At 46.3% G+C, this 21662-nt stretch overlaps 1 protein-coding gene across 1 annotated transcript in view; it reads left to right on the forward strand.

The window, feature by feature from the left end:
• Nucleotides 1–21662, forward strand: part of arhgap22a (Rho GTPase activating protein 22a) — a 237944-nt gene that overhangs the window by 28909 nt on the left and 187373 nt on the right. Inside the window, exon 3 of the mRNA XM_080215690.1 lies at nt 15581–15668. Coding sequence (XP_080071816.1) covers nt 15581–15668 — 88 coding nt within the window. The remainder of the gene's footprint in view (nt 1–15580; nt 15669–21662) is intronic.

Below are 21662 nucleotides of genomic sequence, written 5' to 3' on the forward strand. Positions count from 1 at the left end.
GTGAGACTTCTTACTGTGTTTACCCCAGTCCAATGCTGGCATCTCCACACATCATTATTGAAAGCAACCAGGGAGAGAACTCACAGGGGTACTGAAAAAGAAATTTCGTCTCTTGCTTTTCATTTTCTTCAAATGTCTTAAGTCAATAAGATGGGCGGCACGGTGGCACAGTGGTTAGCACTGCTGCCTCATAGCGCCAGCAACCCAGGTTCAATTCCAGCCTCGGGTCTGTGTGGAGTTTGCACCTTCTCCCCATACCTGCATGGGTTTTCCCTGGGTGCTCCAGTTTCCTCCCAAAGACGTGCTGGTTAGGTGCATTGACCATGCTACGACTCTCACCAACTTTTACAGATGCACCATCACGCTTTTGAATGGATCAACCTCACACTAAGTTGATCTTTCTCTGCAGCCTAACTGTGACTGTAACACTACATTCTGCACTCTCTCCTTTCCTTCCCTATGCTGGTCTGTTTAGCAGGCAAGAAACAATACTTTTCACTGTATAGTAATACTTGTGACAATAATAAGTCAAATCAGATCAAATCAAATCAATGACAAATTCTCCCTCAGTGTACCTGAACAGGCGCCGGAGTGTGGCGACTAGGGGATTTTTCACAGTAACTTCTTTACGGTGTTACTTGTGACACTAATAAATAAAACTTTTTTAAAAACCCAAGCGGCAACTATCAATGATTTATGTGCAAATCTCTCTGTTCCCGCATCCCCTTTGGAACGATGAAGGAGCAGCACTCCAAAAGCTCACGATTCCGAATAATCTTTTGGACTTTAACCTGGTGTTGTGAGACTTCTTACTGAGCTCCTTTGGAACGGTTACAGTCCAGTAAGATGGCAGAATGGCTGCTCTCTTTTGCTTCTGCTTAGTTGACCACAACAGGTGTAATGTTTTTAGAATTTTCTTGCCAGTTTATTGAGTGTTTAACTGTTTAAGTGCTGTGACTGTAAAAATCACAGGCGAATTCGGAGAATTCCAGCCACAGAGTAGGGTTAAACGCGCAGCGAGCACTTTTCATCGCATTTCTGAATTATTATCAGTGGTTATGGAAAACTAGCTTTAACATATTTGAGGCCTATGAAATAAAACTCCGCTGAGTGAAAGTAGAAAGGTGGTGAACTCCTGGATCCACGGGTCGTATCGATCCAGACAGTTGCCGTCACTGCTGGGAGTACGATTACTAAAGTCAGATAGATTGATGTGTCCTTGTTCATCAGCCATTTAGTCTGCATTAACCTTACTCGCTGACTCGACACAAGCCCCGCTCCCTTAATGAGGTTTTAGGCCCGGCAACGCACCGTGGGGGCCCCACACAGGGTGGCAACTGGAACAAAACACAGAACTTCCCATCGGAGATCATTCCAGAACAAGTAGCAGATGCAATTTGCGGGGTGAAGGGCCTTTCAGAGAAAAGGAAAGGAAAGATTGACCAGCCCAAATCTGTAAAGTAATTTCAGGCCTCACCCACTGCTCACACATCAAGGCAACAAATCTTCCAGGCAGAGTTTTCCCATCCCGCCCGCCATGGGAATCACAGTGAGCGGGGAGCGGACCATGCAAAGGTCCTTTGACCTCAGGTGGGGTTTCCTGGTATTTGATGAACGCAGCTGGAAAATCCCGCCCACTGTTTCTAATGTAATCTTGGCGTCTCCGCAATGTCTGTTGTAAGCATAAATGATAAATGATGGGTGGCGCAGTGGCACAGTGGTTAGCACTGCTGCCTCATGGCGCCAGGGACTTGGGTTCAATTCCCAGTCTTGGTGGAGTTTGCATGTTCTCCCCATGTCTTCATGGGTTTCCTCCAGGTACTCTGGTTTCCTCCCGCACTCTAAAAATGTATAATTATTTCACAACTTCAGGATGCCCAAAAGTACTTTACAGTATTGAAATATTTTTTAAGTGCTGTTACTGTTATATGTGGGAAACACCACAGCCAGTTAAACTCCTGTGACAAGCAGTGACCAGGTAATCCTTTTTAGGCGATGACATAGGGATAAATACTTAACAAGCCGCCCATGGAATCTCCCCTGCTCTTCTTCCAAATATTATCAAAGGCTCTTAGGGGTTAGTGGAAGGAGGGGGCTTGGCGTTGGGGGCTTGAAAGGACATAGGGATGAGTGGGGCTGTGGCATGGGAGGCAAGAGAAAACATGGGAGTGCTGGGAAAGGAAAAGCTTGGCATTGGGGGTATGAGGGGATATAGGCATGGGTGGAGATATAGAATCATAGAATGCAGAAGGGGGTCATTCGGTCTATTGAGTCTGCACTGACCACAATCCCAAATAGACCCTATCCCCATAACCCCGTGCATTTACCCTAGCTAGGCCTCCTGACACTGAGGAGCAATTTAGCATGGCCAATCCACCTAAAGAGGCCCTGTGTTCGGATATCAGATGCAAAGTAGGACTGGAGAACCGGCACATCTTTGGACTGTTGGAGGAATCCCACGCAGACATGGGGAGAACATGCAAACTCCACACAGACAGTGACCCAAGCCCGGGAATCAAAAACGGGTCCCTGACACTGTGAGGCAGCAATGCCACTGTGCCAGTGTGCTGCCCATGCCATGTAGCTTGGCATGAGAGTGCTTGAAAAGGAAGAGCTTGACATTGGGGGCAAGAATGACATAAGGGGTGACATGGTGCACAGTGGGACAGTATAGTGACATAGTTTTTCACACTGCTGCCTTACAGCGCCAAGGACCCAGATCCAATTCCTGGCTTGGATCACTGTCCATGTTGAGTTTGCACATTCTTCCTGTGTCTGCATGGGTTTCCTCCCACAGTCTGAGGATATGTAGGTCAGTTGGGTTGGCCAGGATAAATTGCCCTTTAGGACTAGCTAGGATAGGTGCATGGGGTTATGGGGATGGAGGCTGGGTGGGATTGTGGTCGGTGCAGACTTGATGGGCCGAATGGCCTCCTTCTGCACTGTAGGGATTCTATGATTCTATGGATGGGTGGTGGGCATAATGTGGTGTGGGGAAACTTTTCGAACTTACCTTCTTAAAGGTCCCCTCATGCATACTAGAGTTCGCAACTTCTCTCAAGGGCCTGTGACACTTTCAAAAACCTGGCCCAACTCCCTGAAAACTGGATCTCCACGTTGGATCCGGTCAGGTCGGGAAGCAGGCTACAGACCGGAACCAGCCCGCATAAGCAGTCCCGTGCTTGACAGCCTGGAATGGGGTTGGTCGGAAATCCTGAAATCGGGATCGGCCTGTTCATTTTTAAAGGGCTCAACCGGACTCAGTGACAATCCGGGTCTTAGCGCCTGGGAAAGGTTAGAACCCTATCGGTGATGCTGTGTGTGCAAGGTCTAACCAGAGCTACAGCACCCGACTGCTGCAGATCCCATTTCCAATTCCAACAATACCCCAGCGTGTGAAAGCCTAATTAATCCCAGCAATATTGTGGATTTATATGTACAGATAGAGGCTGCCTGCAGACTGCTTCCCTTGTGACCTTTTATTAGTCATCAAAGCATCGGCATTTCCTTCCTATTTGCCTCAGCTGGACTCAAACCCAGGTGTCAAGGACAAGACAGAATTGTAAAACACTTCCCCAAGCACAGTTGGCTGTGTCCAAATCCGAAAGCCATCGGAACTACAGAAGATGCCAATTTTGAGATATGCACAATGCGCTTTGAGATGTTACTGACACCGTCAGTGTGTACATACACTCTACCCGGAATCCATTAAGGTTGCTAATGCAGCTCAGCTTAAACTTTGACAGACCTTCTTCATTCAGAGCCCCACTGACAGGAGCTATTATTCACGTTAAGGAAGATGTAACCTTACTCCATGAGATTCAGCAAGGCATCTTACAGAATGTCTGAGGGGGCGATGGCCGAGCGGTATTATCAATATGCTGTTAATCCAGAAACTCAGCTCTTGTTCTGGGGACCCGGGTTCGAAACCCGCCAAGATGGAATTTGAATTCAATTAAAAGATATCTGGAATTAAGAACCTACTGATGACCGTGAAACCATTGTCCATTATCGGAAAAACCGTTCTGAATGCCCTTTGGGGAAGGGCATCCGCTGTCCTTACCCGGTCTGGCCTACCCGTGACTCCATAGCAGGAGGGGAATTGGGAGATGGCTCAGGTTTGCTCAGTCAGGTTATCCTGCAGGCTGGTGAAGAAATACAGCATCCCTGGCTGGTTAGATTGTGTAGAATGGTTTTATCCATGGGGTGAGGGGCCACTTTGGTATGGAAACCTGTTTGCATCTGTTCCATGCCACCATGTTTGGACGATGAGGACCATGGATGCGACATTCCTTCAACTACTTGTCCATAGCGAACTTGGTCTCAGAACCAAACTGGCTCTCCTGGTTGGAGTCTGACACATTTCAGGGACCCGGATTTGATTCTGGCCTTGGGTCACTGCCTGTGTGGAGTTTGTTCGTTCTCCCCGTGTCTGTGTGGGTTTCCTCCGGGTGCTCCGGTTTCCTCCCACACTCCAAAGATGTGCAGGTTAGGTGGATTGGCCCCCAGTGTCAGGGGGACTAGCTAGGGTAAATGCATGGGATTGTGGGGATAGGGCCTGGGTGGGATTGTGGTCAGTGCAGATTCAGTGGGCTGAATGGCCTCCTTCTGCACTGCAGGATTTTATGTTCCCTACCTTCCGAAGTTTATCACAGTTCAGCATCGGACTGGAATGATATTTGCCCTCTTTCTCTCTCATTTTGTCTAAATCATCAGTTTGCGCTTGCAGCGTGAGTATGTGGAACAGTAAGGAGTTGGGTTGTTGCTGGTGGAGTTGTGGTTGTTGTTGAGACAAATCATAGAATCCCTACAGTGCAGAAGGAGGCCATTCGACCCATCGAGTCGGCACCAACCAGAATCCCACCAGGCCTTATTCCCATAACCTAATGCCTTCACCCTAGCTAGTATCCCTTAACACTAGGGGGCAATTTACCACGGTCAATCCATCTAACCTGCACATCTTTAGACTGGGAGCGAACTGATGCACATGGAGGAAACCCATGCAGACATGGGGAGAACGTGCAAACTCCATATAGACAGTGACCCGAGGCAGGAATTGAACCCGGGTCCCTGACACTGTGAGGCAGCAGTGCTAATCATTGTGCCCACTGTGCCACCCAATTTAGATAAAAGCAAAATACTGCGGATGCTGGAGTCTGATTCAAAATCAAAAAAAATGCTGGAAAATCTCAGCAGGTCTGACAGCATCTGTGGGGAGAGAATAGAACCAATGTTTTGAGTTTGGATTACCCTTTGTCAGGGATCCAGGAACAATTTAGCATGGGCAATCCACCTAATCTGCACATCTTTGGGGCTGTGGGAGGAAACCGGAGCGCCCGGAAGAAACCCACGCAGACATGGGGAGAATGTGCAGACTCCACACAGGCAGTGACCCAAACTGGCACTTGAACCCGCGTCCTTGGCGCTGTGAGGCAAGGGCTACGTCACCTGATTTGGCCGTTTTAACAAGGGACAAAGTATCCACTGTATGCTGCTGCCCTCCCCAAACATTCTCTGTCTTTGCAGGAAATATTATCAGGCTCTGAGTAAACCTGTTTGAGTGCTATAATAACATAATGGTTATTGATAGCCTCTTTGGTCTGAGGAATAGATTTTAAGCTTGTGACCATTACTGTTCCAAATATAGAGCAGACAATAAATTATTCTGAATGTCCCATTAGAAACCGTTATCCTGAGATTCAATAGCTGAAAAATGGTCTTAATCCCCATTCATCTGAAATTAAATATTGTTTTAAAGTTGGCATTTTTGACAAAATGATGCTTAAGAATAAGCCCCTTTATCAAAAAAATGTTACAAAAGCACCAAGGAAAATCATTCTTTGACTTTTAGAATAGAATTCCTACAGTGCAGAAGGAGGCCATTTGGCCTATCGAGCCTGCACCGACCACAATCCCACCTGGGCCCTATCCCCACAACCTCATACACTTACCCTAGCTCCCCTACCCTTAACACTAAGGGGCAATTTAGAATGACCAATCCACCTAACCTGCACCATCTTTGGACTGTGGAAGGAAACTAGAGCACCTGGAGGAAACCCACGCAGACACGGGGAGAATGTGCAGACTCCACACAGATAGCGACCCAAGCCAGGAATCGAACCCAGGTGTCTGATGCTGTGAGGCAGCAGTGCTAACCACTGTGCCACCATGCTGTCCCCAGAGCCTAGGGTCAATCTCAGGCCAACATGTAGCTTACTGAACGCAACCACACCAACAGTAGGGATACTTCAATGAGCCGTGACCTTATTGAATGGAAGAGCAGGCTCAAGGGGCCAAGTTGCCTACTACTGCTCCTAATTCGTATGTAGTATTGTCTGAGCATTTTGTATTTTGTTCAGGGGATGAGTATTCGCTGTCCATCATTGAAGTATTTAAGAGTCAACCACACATCGCTGTGGAGCTGGAGTCACGGGTAGGCCACACTGGGTAAGGACGACAGATTTCCTTCCCTGAAAGACCTGATGTGCGGTATTTTCCCATCCCACCATCCGCGGGAATCACAGCAGCAGGACACGGACCATGCAAAGGCCCGTTGACCTCGGGAGGGATTTTCCGGGCGAGTGTTGCCGGGAAATCCCACAATATAAGCATACAGCCCTTAACCCAACAACCACAGCTTTAGTCTCTCCTGTTTTCTGGGATTCTATGAAACCCTGATTAATGTCAACAATGAAACACAATTAACTACATCCCAGAATTCCAAAAGAGATAGCTGAGGAAATTGTGGAGGCATTGGTGGCGATCTTTCAGGAATTATTGGAGGCAGGGAGGATCCCAGAGGGCTGGAAAGTAGCTAATGTAACACTGCTGATTAAGGAGGGAGGGAGGCAGCAGACGGGAAATGATAGACCGGTTGGCCTGACTTCGGACATTGGCAAGATTTTAGAGTCCATTAGTAAAGATGAGATCGCGGAGTACTTGGAAATGCAAGATAAAGTAGGATTGAGTCAGCACGGTTTTGTCAAGGGGAGGTCATAACTGACAAATATGTTATAGAGTTCTTTGAGTAAGTTAGAAGGAAGTTAGATAAAGGAGAACCAGTAGACGTGATTTATTTATATTTCCAGAAGGCCTTTGACATAGGAGATAATAAAATAAGTTAAGTGCCCATTGTGTTACGGGTAAGATCCTGGCGTGGATAGAGGATTGGCTGACTGGCAGAAGGCAGAGAGTGGGGATAAAGGGATCTTTTTCAGGCTGGCAGCCAGTGACTAGTGGTGTACCGCAGGGGTCAGTGCTGGGACCACAACTTTTTACATTATACATTAACGATGTGGAGGAAGGAACTGAAGGCACTGTTGCTAAGTTTGCAGATGATACAAAGATATGCAGAGAAACAGGTAGCATTGAGGAAGCGGGGAGCTACAGAAAGACATGGACAGGTTAGGAGAGTGGGCAAAGAAGTGGCAGATGGAATACAATGTGGGAAAGTATGAGGTTATGCACTTTGGAAGGAGGAATGGAGGCATAGACTATTTTCTAAATGCTTAGGAAATCAGAAGCACAAAGAGACTTGGGAGTCATTGTTCAAGATTCTCTTAAGGTTAGCATGCAGGTTCAGTTGCCAGTTAGGAAGGCAAATGCATGTTAGCATTCATGTGAGGCTAGAATACAAGAGTAGTGATGTACTTCTGAGGCTGTATAAGGCTCTGGTCAGACCCCATTTGGAATATTGTGAGCAGTTTTGGGCCTCATATCCAAGGGAGGATGTGCTGGCCTTGGAAAGGGTCCAGAGGAGGTTCACAAGAATGATCCCTGGAATGAAGAGCTTGTCGTATAAGGAATGGTTGAGGACTCTAGGTCTGTACTTGTTGGGGTTTGGAAGGATGAAGGGGATTCTGCGAGGCCTGGATAGCATGGACGTGGAGAGGATGTTTCCACTAGTAGGAAAAACTAGAACCAGAGGGTCAACCTCAGGCTAAAGGGACAATCCTTTAAAACAGAGATGAGGAGGAATTTCTTCAGCCAGAGGGTGGTGAATCGTTGGAACTCTTTGCCGCAGAAGGGTGTGGAGACCAGGTTATTGAGTGTTTTTAAGACAGGGATAGATAGATTCTTGATTAATAAGGGGATCAGGGGTTATGGGGAAAAGGCAGGAGAATGGGGATAAGAAAAATATCAGCCATGATTGAATGGCAGAGCAGGCTCGATGGGCTGAGTGGCCTAATTCTGCTCGAAAGTCTCATGGTGTTATGGTCTAAAACAAGATACAGGAGGGACGGGGTTAAATTGTTGATAAAATTTGCTATTAAGCATGCATTAAATAAATTACCAATCATTTTTGTTTCATGTCTTCCTCCACTCTAACTCAGAAATGTCAGATGGAGCCCTGTCACCCTCATTAAACATTAATAATTCTGGAACAGCCTCTGTTCTTCTGAATACACGAAAGCGGTTGTAAGTGAATCTATTATTCAAACCATCAGGTCATTTCTTCACTGCTTCCGCAGATTAGAGATACGTGAGGGTTTGCCGCAGCTGTGCCCTAACCTGACTGACATCATACCATCTGTATCTGAGGCTAAAACTCTTCACCCTCCCCTTGCTAGCGGGTCCCCGAATGAATGTTGTCTTTTTGTGTGTGAATGCCAATACGTGCGAGAATGTAACGTAGAAACTAGAAGGAGGAGCAGGCCATTCGGCCCTTCAAGCCTGTTGACTATCACACTTGTAATTGTACACAGCCACAAGACTGTCTTGTAAATCCTTTTAGCGCTGCTGCCTCATCGTGTCAGGGGTCTGGCTTTGATTCCCGGCTCAGCTCACTGTCTGTGTGGAGTCTGCACATTCTCCCCGTGTCTGCGTGGGTTTCCTCCGGGTGCTCCGGTTTCCTCCCACAGTCCGAAAGACGTGCTGGTTAGGTGCTAATTTCTCTCTCAGTGTACCCGAACAGACACTGAAGCCAGGGAATTTTCACAGTGGCTTCATTGCAGTGTTAATGTAAGCCTAATTGTGAAGCTAATAAATAAACTTTAAACAATCGCAAGAAGCTTCTTTGATGATATCCCTCCCATATGTCAATATATCTCTAGGGGAAAGTTGAGGGGGGGGGATCAGGATATTGAATTTGATGATCAGCCATGATCAAAATGAATGGCGGAGCAGGCTTGAAGGGCCAAATGGCCTATTCCTGCTTCTAGTTTCTATGTTTATATTTCCCTATTCATCACACTGCGTTACTTGTCATATTGCAGTTTCTGGCTCTGGGCACCTGATGGTGCTGTGAAGTCACTTTCTGAAGGAGAACTTGCTCTTCGTCAAAGAAAAACCCTTCAGCTGATCATTGGCAATGCCTTTATTTGTAATGAGTGAACCTGTTGACCATTTGATATATTGGGGTACTCATGTGCCCTCCCGGTGATGGGTTTGAGGGGCAGGGGCATTTAATCGGGCAAGAGATAGTCCCGCCAGCCTCCATCCCTAATTAATCCAGCCTGTGGACCACCTCCCTGTCCCAGCACCAGTTGAGACCCTTAAACAGTCAATTAATGCCCACTTGAAAGCCTCATCCAGCCATCACAGGTATTAACCCCAGATCATAGAATCCCTACAGTGCAGAACGAGGCTATTCGGCCCAGTGAGTCTGTGCTGACTCTCCGAAAGAGAGAGATTTATTTATCCAGGCCCTATCCCCATAACCCCATGTATCTAGCCCACTAATCCCCCTAATTTGCACATCTTTGGACACTAAGGGGCAATTTAGCATAGCCAATGCACCTAAACCTTGGGGTGGCACAGTGACACAGTGGTTAGCACTGCCGCCTCACAGAACCAGGGGCCTGAGTTCGATTCCTGGCTTGAGTGACTGCCTGTGTGGAGTCTGCACATTCTCCGTGTGTCTGCATGGGTTTCCTCCGGGTGTTCCATTTAACCAGCACAAAGTTATAGATTGGCCATGGTAAATTCTCCCTCAGTGTATCCGAACAGGCGCCGGAGTGTGGCGACTAGGGGATTTTCACAGTAACTTCACTGCAGTGTAAGCAAGCCTACTTGTGACTAATAACTAAATTTTACCTCACATCTTTGGACACTAAGGGTCAATTTAGCACGGCCAATCCTAACTTGCACATTTTTGGAGTGCTGGAGGAAACCGGAACACCCGGAGGAAACCCACGTAGACATGGGGAGAGCGTGCAGACTCCACATGGGCAGGTATGGGTGGGGTGCTGACAATGCAGGGGCGGGGAATGTAACAAGCAATCACTGGTAAGTTTACTATGGTCTCCTAGGAAGGATCACTGGTTCAAACACATTCAGGAAGAGTGGGGACCAACTAAAAGCCATCCCTTGGTGCCAGCTTCCACCCCAACCCTTACCCTGAGAGTCCCTGCCCGTGACCCCTCTCCCTGCCTTCCGCTGCCATCGTGACCTCGGATCCAGCGATGATCTTAGGCCTCAGGTGGGTGTCAGGTTGGTATTAGCCATCATGTCTCCAGTGGCCTGGCAGGGTACAGAAGAGCTGCCAGTCTCCAGCTCGCAGCAAGCAGCTCGTTCGACTGTCTCCCTCGCCTCCCTCCAAGGATCCTCAACGCTGGGGGCACATCCACCACAAGCCTGTCAATTGGCACGAGATGCAGTGGGCCTCCCCAAAATGAGGCAATATGGGGGGGACCTCACCTGCTCCCCAGATAGGGGCAAAGACCCCTCCCTCCATCCCCATCGCCCACATCAGTTCCACAAGATTCCACCTTTTATCTAGAAAACAGCTTTGAGATTCAGCATCCACTGCGGTGAAGAACTTTTAAAGTCAGATTTATACAATTTATCTGCATCGAAATTTTCACAGGGTGATCCAGCACTGAGGGAGGCCCTTTGACCCACTGTGTGTCTGCTAGCTCTCTGTGTGAGTTCTCCAATTACTTCTACCCCTCTGCTCTTGGTCCATAGTCTGGCAATTCCGTCTCCTGCTTCCCAAGGACAGCACATGGCACATCTGTGTCCCTGGAGCTATGAGGATCCAGGGAGCTCCAGTGTTCAATTCTAACTTTGGGTGACTGTCTTAATGGGGTTTGCATTTTCTCCCTGTGTCTGCATGGGTTTCCTCCTGTTGCTCTGGTTTCCTCCCACAGCACAAAGATGTGCAGGTTGAGTGGATTGGCCATGCTAAGTTATCCTTTAATGTCCAAGATTTGCAGGTTAGGCGGATTGGCCATGTTAAATTGCCCCTCAGTGTCCAAAGATGTGTGGGTTAGATGGATTGGCCATGCCAAGGTTCCCTTAATATCTAAGGATGTACAGGTTATGTGGATTGGCCATGCTAAATTGTCCCTTTGTGTCCGAAGATGTGCAGGTTAGAGGATTAGTGGGGTATAAGTGTGGGGTTATGTGGATAGGGTGGGAGTGGCCCTGGGCAAGATGCTGTGTTGGAGGGTCAGTGCAGACTTGATGGGCTGAATGTCGTCCTTCTGCACTGGTGGGATTATACAGTGTTTATCCAGCTCCTTGTAATTTTTGCTGAAATTGCTCCAACCATCCATCTAGTGCTGAGTAGGTCGTGATAACGTAAACTTGTTTATGATCATTTTCTTGTGCCCACCACCATAACAATTGATTAAAACAGATTCAGATTGTACTTCATTGAAGAGTAGAAAATATTGCACGCTGTGTGTCTGTATCCATGCTTCAAAAATTCATTTTAAATGGATTACTGTCTCATTGACACGGCATGGTGGCACAGTGGTTAGCACTGCTGCCTCACAGCGCCAGGGGCCCGGGTTCAATTCCAGCCTCAGGTTACTGTCTGTGCGGGGTCTGCGTGTTCTCTCCGTGTCTGCGTGGGTTTCCTCCTGGTGCTCCGGTTTCCACAGTCCAAAGGGGTTAGGTAGATTGGCCGTCCTAAATTGCCCCTTAGTGTCAAGGGCTTAGCAGGGTAGGTAAGTGGGGTTACGGAGATAGGGCCTGGGTGGGATTGTGGTCAGTGCAGACTTGATGAGCCAAATCACCTCCTTCTGCACTGTAAGGATCCTATGATAGCAGAGAAATGAGAATGGGTTGATACATCAATACTGATATCAGCCCTTTTGTTACTTAGATTATCCAATATGTCAGCAATGTTGTCTGTAGAATGTTCTTGGATCCTCACGTCCTTTTTAACTGTCACATGTGTTAGCAACATGCTTCACTTCAACACTTACCCAAGAGAACACGTTCAAAACAGCTGTTGCCGTGACAGCAGACAGAATAGGGGAGCGATTCTCCACTACAATAGGCAACTTGTGTTCTTTCAGAGTTTCTACACAAGAAACGCGCACAAACAACAAATGACTAAATAGTGCAGCCTTTCAGAAAGTGACAAGTGCAATGTAAACAAGGATTAGCATTGAGCCACTCAAGGTTAGTTCAATCCGAACATGCTGTCTGGATCGCTCCCAAAGCAACAAAGCCACAAAGGAAATCACTCGCTGTATCCAATTACAACCAAACATTCCGGATGTATTAATCCTGAAGGAATATCTCCAAGAAAATCTGTGGGCCTCTCCCATGTTGTGTGTGGGAAAGCTTCTCTCTAAATTGTTGATCAGTCACTTGAGACATTGGTCTGGATCTTGTGGTTGTAATGACGGTGAAATTGTTGCTGCCTTCGCCACTATTATTCTGTGAAACCCACCGCAACTTCTGGCATCTTCGCACGTGTGCAGCTGAACACGGAAATCCAGGAGAATCTGCAGCCTGTGATTCCCTCTCTTCCTCCACAGGGTGCGCTGTTGATGTCCCCTCTGATGGCAATCTTTAGAAATCACTGAATTGACACAAATCTCCTCCATAATAGTAGAATATCACTGTTAACATCTTCTGAAAATGTTACACATTATTCATGAGGTGTTAAGTGGGTTTTAATGCTGTATTAGGTCATAAGATCATAAGGTATAGGAGCAGAATAAGGCCATTCGGCCCATTGTGTCTGCTGTACCTTTCAATCATGGCTGATATGTTTCTCAACTCCATTCTCCCACTAACTAATTAACTAACTAACTAATTAACTAACTAACTAACTGACCATTGTTGAACAACCTCTCTGGTCCTGATAAACTAATTTTATGTTTGTGTTATGGTGATCTTTTTCCACTCCTATAAACAAATCAGTTTCTTAAAATAATAAGTTTCTTTACGATACGTCAGCTTGTATGCCCCGATCTTTGTTTTGCTCTCTGCCACATTTAGAAAAAGCCAAGGATAATCGGCACATTTTCCTTCCCGGCTTGCAGTCTGTGAGAATCCATCCTTGTGATTGGCTGCCCACCCTATTGCTGTTGCTGGTCACTTAGTGATCCCCTGGACTTGGCACCGGGTTCAAGTCAGCGTTGGGAAAGGGGGAACCAACACCACAGAGACCATAAGACCTCAGTGGGCAGCTTTCTTTGAGGCCAGCAGTGAGCACGCCCACTTCAGCACTCGCTGTGGGTCAGTAATCTGGAATTACCATGGAGACAAAAAGATGTCTGGCAGTTTGTTTTGGAGTGGTCATGTGTGGAACTTCCAAGTTCATAATTAAAACTAAAAGTGTCTGTTTTAAAAATTCTACCCCACTGCCAAGAGTTTGGGCTCATTTAATTCACCAAAGGAGGCCATTCGTCCATCATGTCCATCCTAGTCCTCTGCTAGAGAAACTCCCCCCACCCCAAACTCCTGCCCTGTTTTCAGCAACCACACTTTTATGCCCCCTGAAAATAATCTTTCTACTCCCCCCACCAATTGTAAAATCATACAATGCAGAAGGAAGCCATTCAGCCCATCAAGTCTGCACTAACTACAATCCCACCCAGACCCTATCCCTACAACACCTAGCATTTGCCCTCACTAGCACCTCCTGATCACAGAGCTAAAAAGATATTTGGCACATGACTGATGGATCTTTTGTTGCCTTCTTATCGATAAGGAGAGCAGAACTCAAGAATTCTTAAAGCTTCTCCAGTCTGCCCTGCTCAATTATGTACAGTTAGCCTTTTTTATAACTTCTAGTAAAGATAATTTTTTCTAGTCACACACACCAGTAGAGGTAGGCTGGAGACAATAGCTGTTTAATCGTGCCCCATCGATAATGTCAAAATCTTTAGTGATAGATGGGTGGAATGTCCATTCAGACAGTGGTCATTTAATCATGTCTCAATCACAGTTTCAGTGCTGTTAGCAATGACATTCAGCTATGCCCTGTTGTTAGATATAGCAAGATATCCTCTTTGTCTGCGCTAGCTCTTTCACGTATATGCAGAGACAGCCAGTCTGCAATACGGGTGCAGCTAATTTTCTCGGCCCCCTGGCCAACCGCCAGCTGACCTCAGTTCTCTGCTTCTACACCAACACTAAGGGGCAATTTAGCATGGTCAATCAACCTAACCCGCACATCTTTGGATTTTGATGGAAACTAGAGCACCCAGAGGAAACTCATGTAGAAAGGGGGAGAATGTACAGACTCCACACAGAGAATCACTCGAGGCCAGAATCGAACCTGGGTCCCTGGCACTGTGAGGTAGCAGCACTAACCACCACGCCTCCCCAAGTAATTGGTGCTCATCTGAAATTTGTTGCATTTGTTACCCAAGCATTGAAGCTTGCTTGGTGTCTTTTCTTGTTTTTGCTCAGGTTTGATAGCCTTTCTCAGGATCAAATCCCAACCCTCCAGTTCCCATTCACCGTGTGTGTCCATTTTGATCAATAGATCCTCCATCTTGCAACATTTTCTTCAACTTATGGACTTTGTGGAGATAGGGTTTGACAAAATTCCAAATAAAATCTCTGTCTGAGGCATTAAATTAGAACATGGTCCCTCTTTCTTACCAAGCTTACCAAGGCAATAGATTAAAACATCACTTCAGTGGGACTTATTTGGACGCTGGTTTATGAACAAGAGGGCCTGATTGCTGACATGTCTTGTGGCACAGAGAGCAATGTCCCTATCACTGAGTTCAGGTGCCACTCTGGAACTTGATGACCACAGAAACGTGCATTTATAGCATTGCCAAATAAGTTGTACATCCTTCCAATATGGTGGGCAGTAAGAGTGGGAGAGTTTCCTGGTTAGCCATACTGCAGATGTCACTGCGGTACTTTGCCAAGTGTAATCACGGGCCAACTCAATGGAAGTTCATGGTCGCCAACACCCTCTTAGAACATGGTCCCCGAAAGAGAAAGAGTTAGCTTCATACATCAGTGGGTCGGTTAAAGAGGCAGAAACTTTTAACAAATCTAGAATCATTAACTGCGAAAGTACACAATCAGAAACTAATGAGAAACACTGAAATATTCAATTGTTAAAAGTAGGAGCAAGAACTCATTCTTAATCACCTATAAGAATTTTGCAGACATCCTTGTAGATAAATTAACAGGTTGGTTGTTAGTCACATTGGTAAAGAGTGTTTGATGATGGCCTATCATATCAGCACTGGCCACCTACCTATCTCTCCAAATCCCATATTCCAGCACCCTGCCTTATTTATATGCTATTTACAACACCCTTGTGAAGGATCTTGCTATAGCGACTTGCATTAAAGGGTGCTACAGAAATACAAATTTGTTTCTTTTCTCAGTTAAGAATATTAACTCAGCCTTCCTTTGTCCGCAGGGTTCCATCCAGCTACAAGGGAGTCAGGTGAACGAGTTCACAGCCAATCCTGAGGAACCAGGCAAACATCTGTTTGAGATTGTCCCAGGTAAGAACATTGTAGTTTGGTTGCTCCCCCACTTTTCCTGTGTCCAGTTGTCAGGAACCTAATTCAGAATATCTTACAATGATTGAACTATCACTAGAGTGTAATTTGTATAAATGGTGTATTAAAGTACAGTATGTTTGCTATCAATCACTTTTATAATGCAGCGTGGGCCACATGACAGGTATTTTGATTCATTTCGTTAATCAAACATTTTTTTTAAGTTCATTCATGGGACGGGAATCGAACCCTGGGTCCCTGGCGCTGTGAGGCAGCAGTGCTAACCACTGTAGTACCATGCACTAGCACTGGGGAGTGAAATTCCCACAAAAATATTTGCAAAACACTGATTTGCATCCAGTTCAAGATTAGTTCAGTAGAAATCAGAATTCTGCTTCAGTTCTTGATCTAGTACACTGCAACTGCAGGCGAAACTAGGGGCAGAATTTCAGATTCCCCCTGCTGGCGGGTTTGCAGATTGGGTGCGGATTGTAACATTTCTCTGGTGGCCTTCCCACCGGACATGGGTGTCGCTGGCTGAGCCAGCATTTATTGCCCATCCCTAGTTGCCCTTGACAAGATGGTGGTGCGCTGCCTGCTTGAATCGCTGTAGTTCACATGCTATGGATTGACCCACCATGCCATTAGGGAAGGAATTCCTGTCCGCCCACACCCCTCTGCCATTTTATGCTTGGACGGGCCTCCCCCGCATCAGTTGAGGTCTTCAGGACCTAAAATGGCAGTGTTCATGGCCCACAACGGGGTCTCTCCTACAGTGGGGAGGCTGGGTGACTGCTTGGTGGAACACCTTCGCTCGGTCCACAAACCGACCTTGCCGTCGCTTGCTATATTAACTCGCTATCTTGCCCGCATGCTCATCCTCAACTTGCCACAATGCTTCAGTGAAGCCCAACACACACCACAGGAAGAGAACCTCATCTGCACATTAGCCACTTTCGACTCAGTATTGAGTCCACCAATTTCAGACCATGAAGTCTCCCCTCTCATTCCATTTTTCCCTAACCCAGTGATTAGTGACCTCTCTGGGAAGGGAAATGGGTCTTTCCTATCCACTCCATCTTCATAAAACCATAAAACAGAGGAGCAGAATTGGGCCATTCAGCCCATCGAGTCTGCTCCGCCGTTCAATCATGGCTGATATTTTTCTCATCCCCATCCTCCTGCCTTTTCCCCATAACCTCTGACCCCCTTATTAATCAAGAACCTTTCGATCTCTGTCTTAATGACACTTGAATTTGAATTCAATAAAAATCCAGAATTAAGAATCTACTGATGACCATGAAACCATTGTGGATTGTTGTGAAAACCCATCTGGTTCATTAATGTTCTTTAGGGAAGGAAATCTGCCGTCCTTACCCGGTCTGGTCTACATGTGACTCCAGAGCCACAGCAATGTGGTTGACTCTCAACTGCCCTCCAAGGGCCAATAGTGATAAGCAGTAAATTTTGGCCCCGCCAACAGCACCCAAGTCCCGCAAATGAATAAAAAAACTCAATGAACTGCGCCCCCCCCAACCCATCCCCTCCCCCCAGCCTTCTGCGGCAAAGTGTTCCATAGATTCACCACTCCCAGGCTGAAGAAATTCCTCCTCATCTCTGTTTTAAAGGATCGTCCCTCTTATTTCAACCCCTCATCATTTTATACATCTCAATTAAGTCTTCCCTCAACCTTTTGAGTTCCAAAGGACACAACTCCAGCCTTGCCAATCTCTCCTTCTGGCTAAAAACCACCCCCATTCATTCCTATCAACTTCCTGGTAACTCCCCGCTGTGCTGTCTCCACATCCTTTCCATCACACAGTGACCTGGAGCTGAATGCGATACTCTAGCTGCTGTCTAACTAGTGTCCTCATGATAAGGGTAAAGGATCTTGTACTTCAAGCTTGGAAGAAGAAGCGAGAGGGATGTTCAGAAATGGGGTAGATAAATTAGTATTTACAAAATAGAGGCACACAAGAACGCTGGAGTGATTGAAGTGAGAGAGTTTGAATGCTCAAGGCATGAAATGTATTGCCTGTCGAGCAGCAAGTTCTTTCCTGTAATCAATCAGGTGTGGAGATAGGCGCTGACAGAATTATGGCTTTAAATTCCCAGCATCTCGTTATTCTGATCCTCAAGCTACTGATTTCTCTCACTTTCGACACTCTGGGTCCCTTCCGGATCCCTATCACCGTGTTCTGAGTAGAGTGAGATCGGCAGTTATGGTCCTCGTATGTGTCTCCCATTACTCCAGCTTAGATCACGGGCTTTCTCTCTCTGTAAACACAGTAAGAAGTCTCACAAGACCAGGTTAAAGTCCAACAGGTTTATTTGGAAGAAAAGGCCACGAGCTTTTGGGGCTCTGCTCCACTCACCTGACGAAGGGGCAGAGCCCCGAAAGCTAGTGGCGTTTGCTACCGAATAAACCTGTTGGACTTTAACTTGGTGAAGTGAGATTTCTTATTGTGTTTACCCCAGTCCAACGCCAGCATCTCCACATCATTTCTCTGTGAATGCAGTGATGGAAACATAGAATCTAGAAACAGGAGGAGGCCATTCAGCCCTTCGAGCTTGCTCCGCCATTCATGTTGTTCATGGCTGATCATCAAATTCAAAACCCTGATTTCCCCCCACCCCATATCCTTTGATCCTTTTAGCCCCAAAAGCTATACCTAATTTCTTCTTGAAATCATGCAATGTTTTGGCCTCAACTAATTGGCAATGAATTCAAATAGGACCCCTACCACAACCTCTAAAGGACTGCAGTGTTGTTTGAGAGTGAGTAGATCCAGGAACAACCAGTTAGATGCTTTGTCAGGGATGGCACAGTGGTTAGCACCGCTGCCTCACAGTGCCAGGGACCCGAGTTTGATTCCTGGCTTGGGTCACTGTCTGTGCGGAGTCTGCACATTCTCCCCATTTCTGCATGGGTTTTCCTCCAGGTGCTCCAGTTTCCTCCTACAGTCCGAAAGACGTGCTGGTTAGGTGCATTGGCCATGCTAAATTTTCCTCTGTGTACCCAGAGTGTGACGTCTAGAGAATTTTCACAATAACTTCTTGGCAGTGTGAGCCTACTTGTGGCACTGGTAAATAAACTTGAGTCAAAATTTCTTGTGCAAAGCACATCTCCATATGACTCTGTGCAGTGAATTCAGGATTACTGTCTGGTGTTGATAACACTGATACAAAGAGAGGTGAATTCACTTGTCAACATAGATTAAATTTAGAATTGTCCTAGTGCTGATCTTAATCTTAAAATGTTGTTAGGTTTCATGCTAAACCCAGGCGGATGTTATTTGAGAGCTAGAAGACCTCATATCCAAACAAGTGTCATATTAATGCTAATTTAAATAAACGATTGTCATTTTGAAGCCATTGTACAATTTTTTAGCAGTGCTATTTTATAACTACCCATAGTCAGATGAGCTAGCAATTGGGTAAAATATAACGATGTATTTTCAGCTGACAGACAGACCAACAATATTGTACTAGTATTTATGCTGCTCTGTACGTCTCCAACACCCTCTAACCCCATCAACACATCCTTCTGTTCCTTTCTCCTCCATGTTAGTTAGTTAGGCTCCTTGTCCCAGGTGGGATATAAGGCTGCAGCATTGTTCCTTCATTAGGCCCCGTCTTGTAATGCACTGAGGCCTCTCAACATGCATCTGTGCTGATCGCAACTAGTGGCAGCAAGTTTCACACTCAGCCATCTCTAGGTAAAGGGGGGGTCCCCTAAATTCCCGATTGGATTTATCAGTGACTATATTCACAACATCTAGTCCCAATCTCACCTGCAATGGAAATATCTTTGTCTACTTTATCAAATCTCTTCATAGCGTCAACAAAAGGAGGCCATGCGGCCCATCAAGTCTAGTCCAGCAAGCTGTAGAGAAACCCAGTCAATGGCATTTCCTCACTCTATCCCCTCGCGAACGCCTCTCCGTTCTCCCTTTGCAATCCTTGCTTCTGTCGGACTGGCAGACAATGAGTTCCAAGTCATGTAAGAAAGCTCTTTCTCACATCCCCTCCCCACATTTCTTGCCCAAAATCTGTGTTCCTGGTCCTTGTGCCATCGTTAAAAAGTCTGACAACACCAGGTTGCCGGCACCTTGTACCATCAGCCAAAGGGAACATCCCAACCTGAACTAAATCTGTCACAATCTTATACACCTCTGTTTAAAAAAAAATATTTATCCATGGGCATCGCTGGCTGGGCCAGCATTTATTGCCCATCTCTAATTGCCCTTGTCCACTTCAGGGGCAGTGAAGAGTCAACCACATGTAGGCCAGACTGGGTAAGGACGGCAGATTTCCTTCCCTAAAGGACATTAGTGAACCAGATGGGTTTTTACAACAACAACAATGGTTTCATGGTCATCATTAGGGTTCTAATAACCAGATTTTTACTGAGTGATCGAGTTGGCTAGCGATCAGGAAACTAGCAGTGCGGGGTCACTGTGCATGCACCAATCTCAGTGCTGACAGATCGGCACACACGCAGTGCCTTTCTCAACGCTATGCTGCTGGTCTCTCCAGCAGGAATAGGCCCTGCCCACTGATTACTTGTTTGAATTACACTAGTGCACTCTACGGCGCAGGGAGTGTAGGAGATTCACCTTGAAAATCCTGCTGAAAAAAAACAACAGGATTTCCTTCAGTTTTTACGCAAATTTGGGACTCGGAATTATCTTGGGAGAATCACCCCCCACCCCCCCAGACGCTTAAAAGATTGACTCTTCTGTAAAATCTGTACAGCCGAATGGAACCTTGTCTTGAGAAAGCTAAACTTGATAGGATACCGAGGGAGTTGTCAGACGAGCTCAGGTGCTTTCTGAGTGACACAGTGTTATCACGTTACCAACTTGCATCGTTCCTTAAAACCAACCCAATGTAGCCACAGAATTCACCTGAAGCATATTTCTGACATTTATACTCTGCTGAAACATTAAGGGGTGGGTGTGGGAATAAGACTTGTGCTAAGAATGCTATCTGAAGCCTAGGTATTGTAGACATGGTGAGACGGTGGTTAGCACTGCTGCTTCACAGTGCCAGGGACCTGGGCTCGATTCCTGACTCAGGTCACTGTCCGTGTGGAATTTGCACAGTCTCCCTGCGTCTGCGTGGGTTTCCACTAGTTGCTCTGGTTTCCTCCCAAAAGTGTGTGGGTTAGGTTGCTGTGAATCTGGAAAAAGCTTCTTTAATATGGTTAATATTTGATCACAAATATATATTTGTTGGCCATGCTAAACTAACCGTAGTGTCGGGGAGTTAGCAGGGTAAATAAGGGTTACAGAAATAGGGTCTGAGTTGGATTGTGTTCAGCACAGATTCGATGGCCAAATGGCCTCCTTCTGTATTGTAGGGAATCTAAGTATAATAGATTCATAGACTAATACAGCATGGAAACAACCCCTGTAATGATAGACTTCCACCTGTCTTTCCCCCATCACAAGAACCTTTGCCAAACACATTGGGAGCTCACAGGAGTATTATGTATTAGGGGATATTCACAGTAATTTCATTGTAATGTTAATGTAAATCTATTTGTGACACTAATAAACGGCAGCTTTTTAAAATTTTATGTATTTGTCACAAGTTACATTAACACAACAATGAAGTTGCTGTGAAAATCCCCCAGTCGCCACACTCCGGCGCCTGTTCGGGTACACTGAAAGAGAATTTAGCATGGCTGATGCATCTAACCAGCACGACTTTGAGAGGAAAGTGCAGCATCCGGAGGAAACCCATGTAGATACGGGGAGAACATGCAGACTCCAAGCCAGGAATTGAACCCAGGCCCCTGGCACTGTGAGGCAGCAGTGCTAACCACTGTGCCACTATACAAGACAGAAACGATCACCCAATATAAGATCAGAGAAACCTGAGCTCTCCAATCCTAAGAGGGGAAGGTTTAAGACACAGATCAATTTATTGAATGGCATTGACAACTTTCACCCAGAGTGTTGGCTCAGAGTTGAGTCAAAGATGAGCTTC

This window comes from Carcharhinus amblyrhynchos, chromosome 31 (genome assembly GCF_965287045.1).
Source record: "Carcharhinus amblyrhynchos chromosome 31, sCarAmb.v2.hapA, whole genome shotgun sequence".
NCBI lineage: Eukaryota > Metazoa > Chordata > Chondrichthyes > Carcharhiniformes > Carcharhinidae > Carcharhinus > Carcharhinus amblyrhynchos.